The 6,212-nt window shown below is 37.6% G+C and overlaps 1 protein-coding gene across 1 annotated transcript in view; it reads left to right on the top strand.

Annotated features, from left to right (window-relative positions):
• LOC118335124 (protocadherin-15-like) overlaps nt 1-6,212 on the top strand; it is a 153,434-nt gene that overhangs the window by 81,815 nt on the left and 65,407 nt on the right. The window contains exons 20-23 of the mRNA XM_035671332.1: nt 1,250-1,369; nt 1,524-1,709; nt 3,578-3,814; nt 5,183-5,299. Coding sequence (XP_035527225.1) covers nt 1,250-1,369; nt 1,524-1,709; nt 3,578-3,814; nt 5,183-5,299 — 660 coding nt within the window. The remainder of the gene's footprint in view (nt 1-1,249; nt 1,370-1,523; nt 1,710-3,577; nt 3,815-5,182; nt 5,300-6,212) is intronic.

Below are 6,212 nucleotides of genomic sequence, written 5' to 3'. Positions count from 1 at the left end.
AAGTACCAACACCACAGTGTTTTTGCTCTTCAAAATGGTCCTATCACAATTTCAAATGCTTGGAAGAATAATCTATGCAAATACTATAAGAACTATCCTTGATCATTAGGCAGTCTGTGTTTTTCACATTTAATATTTGCTTCAAAATAATCTCCCTGACTAATGTTGTTATGGAAAGTCCTGACTACTCAAGCTCTGACTGAGAACACACACACACACACACACAGCCATGTTAATATTTCCTCTGTTCTGCTCTGGTCTCATATATTTCAATGTCGTCAGAATGCTGATTGGACAGGATGAACAGTCAGAGAGGGTGAAAGGAACACACCGGCTAGCAATTTGTCACCTTCTCAACACCTTGTTTTATTAGTTGAAAGAGATTATGTGGAGACAGAGTCAGGGTTTCACTGTACTCCATAAATGCAGAAAGATAGTCAGATGAAAGTGGAAACAAAGTAGAGAAATTCTGTGCAACTTTCTTGTGAAAATTGAAACCACTGTCTCATTAACTCTGGAAAAGTTGAACAGTTGCTACTGCTGGGAAATAAGTTTAATTCCTCTAGAGTTGCAGTAAGGAGGGGAAAAAAGGAAAAATGAGAGCCGACACTAGGGGAAATGTGAGACAGAGAAAGAGCAGAAGGTCTGTCTCTGTTGCCTTGTCAAAGCTAAAATCTGTCAAGTTAGACTTTTTGCCCATTGTGAAACCTACAGACAGGAGCAACAACACTGAGAAAGAAGTAAGAAAAGAAAGTATGGAAGGAAGAGCAAAAGAAATAAAGTTTATATTTACACTGACATTTTTGCATGCAACTATGACCTCTCTTTGCTGAAGTTTAAATAATAAAACAGTGAACAAAATGGTGTTTTAAAGTACTGTACAAGGTCAAAAGGTTAGTACTAATACAAATAATTTGTGGATGTATAACAAGTTGCATACCAAGAACTGCCTGAGTGATACTGTAAGGCAGGAAATGAATTATCTCTAAGACATTTCCCAGTGTCTCTCCTTCTCATATAAACACACTCATTCACTTCAAGAGTTGTACTACTTGTATATATTCACAGACATACACACACTTCATTCACACTTTTAGTTTGATTCAAGAGTAAATTCACTTTTAATTAAAAAAATGATTTGCCTCAAAGGCAGTCTGATGAATTTCAAAACGGATGATTCAAACCTCCTTTGCTTTCCTCCTTTCTTATCACTTGTGTTTACGTGTTACTTATGTGTGTCTGTGTTCAGGCTATAGACCCAGATCTGGGGGCCAACGGTCAGGTCCATTATCGTCTCGTCAACCACCAGAAGTCATTTTCCATCAATGCCACTGGTGCGATCAGAACTGCGGTGCCACTGGACAGAGAGGTCAGAGGAAGTGATAAATTCAGATTTCATATGAATGTCATGCAGTCGAACGCAATATAAAAAAGACAGAAATAAATAGAGGCTGTGATGACAGTATAAATATTTTTTCTTACCTGTGGTGTTGATGTTTGACCGTGATTCTGTCATCTCAAAGGTGAAAGGCCACTACTTTCTGATCATTGAAGCCTGGGATGGCGCAGTGGACCCTCGGCGATCCAGATTAACACTGTCTGTTACTGTTCTGGATGTAGACGACAACAGCCCGATATTCACCCAACAGACTTACAATGTCAGCCTACCAGAGAACAGCCCCAAAGATACAGTCATTTTACAGTTAAAGGTGAGCAAGTTAATTTGATTTATTCGATTAATTCATTGCAACTAATTTAGTGTTACACTGTACAGGATAAGCTTTTGTATAAATTGTGAGTTTCCAGTTTCTAAATTGGCCCTTTTTGCAAACAAGAAATTACTCAAGACTAGAGTCTGACAAAGAAATTTCCCAGACTGATGTATTGGCTAGTTTTAGGTTGGTGCAGTTACATCTGTATCAGCCATTAAGTAAAAAAAAAAAAAAAAAACTGTACAGAAATGGCAATGGTTTTAAACATTCTGCATTATAGAATTTGACTTCAGCTGAGAAAGTTACATCTCAGTACAAATGTTGGTCACAATTCTTTCAAAAAATCATTATAGAAATGCTCATATGCTTAATATATACTATTGTTAAAAAGTTTGGAATCCCTTGTATTGTTTTTTTTCTTTCTTTTATTCATGGCCAACATATAAAAAAGCTATAAATCAGACACCAAATGTATAGCTAACATCTGAAATATTTTTCGGCCCCAAAAAAGATTACATTTTGTAAATGTCCTCACAGTGTTGCCTGACAGGGAAAAATACTGTTGTAACCAACTTTTCCTCCAAAATACCCTTCAATTTTGACATTGTTTTCCAGTCTAGAAAGACTTAAGTGACCTTTGATCATTATTAAACCAAACCAGTGCAACTGGGCTATAATTATTTTAGTAGTTCTTAGTTTGTTCAACTGACCTTCTTTGATGCCATTCCAAGTGTTTACCCGAGACTGACCTTATATTTTGTTATGTGTGTCATTGTGGAACCTGTTCCTATTTATATCCGCACAGAGCTAAGCTTAATTTCTTACTAATAACTGGTGATTTCTTATATTGTGATTGTTGTGCAGAGGTATCTTTGTCTCTTTCTGCCCTTTTATTTGTCAGTCTGGTTGAACCATTGATTGTACAGTGTTTATATTTTCATATTACACATATATATGTATATATATATATATTTATGTAATAACCAGGACAAAATTTATTCATTTATAATATTATACACAACAGGTTGCAATGTTATGAGTTCGAAATATTTATGACATTAACCACAGGTTATTACATTGAGTTATTGACTGGTTAAAGGCAGAGCGAGTGTCCTGGCAAAGAAAATAGTAACAAATGTCACGACAAACCATCAATAAACCAATCTAATCTAATCTACTGTATTGTCACAATGCTGCTACGATAATGATAATGATGAACACTCACTACTGAATCAAAGTGTCCAACCAACTATAAATGTGTTCCACAATTGCTTGAAACTCTTAAGTACAACATGAGATTAATGTTCTGAGTTATTACTGGACTTTCAACCAGTTTGGATCAAGCTGCCTGCAGGTCTAAACTGAGCACTTGGATTCCGTTCAATAAAACTACTCCTAAATTCAGTTTCTGAGTCCAGTCAATAAGACTTCATCATCATAGTCATACTTGAAGTTATTTACCTACATCTTCTTTGAAATTACCAAATTGCTTTCATTTTACATTCCAGACAGCACTGGAGACGTCTTAAAAAGTCAGAATTTTAATTTGACAACACTTGAAGACATACTGAGTTGTAGAGGACTGTAAAAAAGATAAAAGCAGCTTTTCCATTCAGCTACACAGTAAAATAGTTACAGAAGGAAAAATAAGATACGGACCACCAGCTAGGCTATAAATTTTCACCACAGGCGTTTCTCACATACAAGCTCAACACAGACCTAATGAAAATACTGCAGTCTGCTACTAGTTTCAGCACACTGAGATGCTTGTCCTTCTAGCAAATATAAAAAATTCAACTTGCCATAAAATTCACACGGCAATGATATTACTTTCTTTCCCATCCTCCGACTCTCTTTCTCTGTAGGCGATAGACGCTGACCTGGGCTCCAACCTCACATATCGAATCAGAACTGAAGGCTTGGACCAGGAAATCCCTCAGCTATTCCACATCGACCCAGTGACCGGAGAGCTGTCTGTTCTCAAAGTTCTGGACTACGAGGCTCTGACTGACTCCGAACCAACATACACATTCACTGTAGAGGCCGTGGACACCAAGGGAACCATGCCTCCTGGACTAACCTCTGTTACTGTTAGAATCACGGTGGGTGTGTGTGGTTGGTTTGTCTAACCAAGCATAAGAACAGAGGGATGAGGGAGGTCAATGTGTGTCTCGTTTTTTGTTCACTGTCTTCAGTTTAAGGAAAGAGTACTGTATTGAGAATGTTGTGTGCAGGCAATGCAGGACTGACCCGCTATTTGAAAAATGACTGTGGAGATGAAAATTATTATTGTAGTCTTTGGAATCCCTCTTTTGTATGTCCTTTGCCTCCAAGATTACTGATGCAAACAAAAACAAAATGCTGCTTTGTTTTTCCCTCTGTCTGCTGCTGCTATGTTACATAGACTCCCTGTTCACTGTTTCTGATCCATGTGTATCCGGTGTACTAAAATTCTGGGGCCATACCAGTGTCTTTGCATGCATTAGCACATTTACTACACTTTGGTAGATGGTATATTCATGTCCTGTCAGGATGCTCTGACATCAAAGACTAAAGAGGTATAATTATAGCAATTAGCCTCTGAATTCTGTCCACACCAACACCATATTTGTTTACTTGTTTTTCTTCTGCATCTCAATTTGACAAGTGTGAAGCAAGTTTTATAATCCACCATTTAGTCAGCCTGTGGGAAGATCAAAACATCCTCTGTGGTGTCTTGGGTTGGGCGAAATGTTAAATTTTTCAGTCAGTCCAACAATCAGCGATTGCCGATATATTCCTGCATGCGACCTGGTGCTTCTGCGAATTACCTTGTACCTGTATTCCATCGTCAAACTAGTCAAAATAAACCCTTAATTCACCAAAGTTATATGTAAAAATACACTGTTTCTACAGCTGTTTTCCCTCTCACTCGTTCTTCGGCTCAGTTTATATACTGCCCCGCTGAGCAGGCCATTAAATTATCAAAATGAAAATGATAAAAACCGAAAAAGCCAAAAACAAATCAACCAACAATGGACCCAATCGCCAACCGATATATTTCGCTCAATCCTAGTGGTGTCCTCACTTTAAACTCACTGCTGTTTTCTAGCACTGCTGACACCTGCTGTGATATCCAAAATAAAACAGAACTACAGTATTTGTTCGAATTAGCATTAAGGTATGGGCTGAATTAGCTACTGTAAACAGATGTTGCATTTTGTGGCTTATGGTGGCCACATGTTCCCAAACCTATGTAGAGTGAATCCACTCTGGTTAAGAATTTTTGGGACTGCAGAAAGAAAGTAAAAAATTAAGTTACATTTAATAGTGCGATTGAAAGCAAACAGCATCATGCCTACAAAGTCAGTTTGCACAAAGTACAATTTTAGGCACTTACTGGAAAACAAAAACAGTTTGGTGTACTGTACAGTCCTGTTTACAATGCTAATGCCATACCACTGAATATGTCTGTGTTTATCTCTCTCCAGGACATGAATGACTTTTCTCCAGTATTCAGCCAGTCAGTGTACCGAGGCATGGTTGCCCCTAATGCTGTCAAGGGAACAATCGTAACCACAGTGATGGCCAATGACTCTGACCCTGCGGTGAGCATTTCCAGCTGCTGCTATTCAATCAAACTGTTTTTCGTCTGTTCCCCAAATTGTGTATGGGAATGATGCAAGATAATGATGCTTGTCTCCAGTGTGTGTGTGTGTGTTTGTTTTGAATGTGTTTGCACTTTGTTCCCCAGTAGAGACGTTTTATTTTTTTTACCCCAGTGTAGCACTTAGTGATACCTCAACTGGGCGTTTAACTCTAAATATCTTTGTAATATAGGCTGATTTATTTTGCTTGCTGTAAAATGAAGTTTAGCTCACTTAAGAATTTCATTGTGAGCCATTAGGTAGTCTAGTGCAGTTAACCCCAGCTTTTAAAGGTTGTAAAATGCTCATACTGGGGTTTAAGTGTGGTGTGAATATAGCTTATGTGGATTTGCTGAGTCACACAGCCTTTTGTTTAGATGCAGTTCTGAAACACAGTGGCTGTGTGAAAAATAGCCCTCATCTTTATCGGAAACAGAAAACAACCAACTGGTAAATTTGAAATTTACTATGTAGAAAATCAGCAAATAAATATTTATGAAAAAGACCAGAAATAAAAGTATCTTTATTTTGCATTACTGCTCAAAAATCCATGATCTTATTTTTCACTGGGCCATCTCTGTATGAAATCTTTTACATAGGCAATGTTGCCCCATAAGCCTCTTTAGAAGCCCCATGTTCTTGTGTGCTTGCTGTCTTGCTATATCAGCTGAACTGAATCAGTCTTGAGTCTAGCTGGACTTTCTTGGGTCAAAAAGAAACATTATATTGTCCAAGCAGTATGCATTAGAGGCAAGCTACTAAGTTGCACCTTAACATCCCTTGAGATTTATATATATATACATGTAAAATTCCAAAATGTAGCTCTGAACTAAAAGTCTTTGTGAGAATTTGTCACTGTGAAGTTTTGCTGACA

Source organism: Morone saxatilis, unplaced genomic scaffold (genome assembly GCF_004916995.1).
Source record: "Morone saxatilis isolate NCDOM2014 unplaced genomic scaffold, NCSU_SB_2.0 Contig1, whole genome shotgun sequence".
NCBI lineage: Eukaryota > Metazoa > Chordata > Actinopteri > Moronidae > Morone > Morone saxatilis.
Note: the sequence above shows the minus strand (reverse complement) of the source record. Positions and strands in the feature narration are given on the sequence as shown.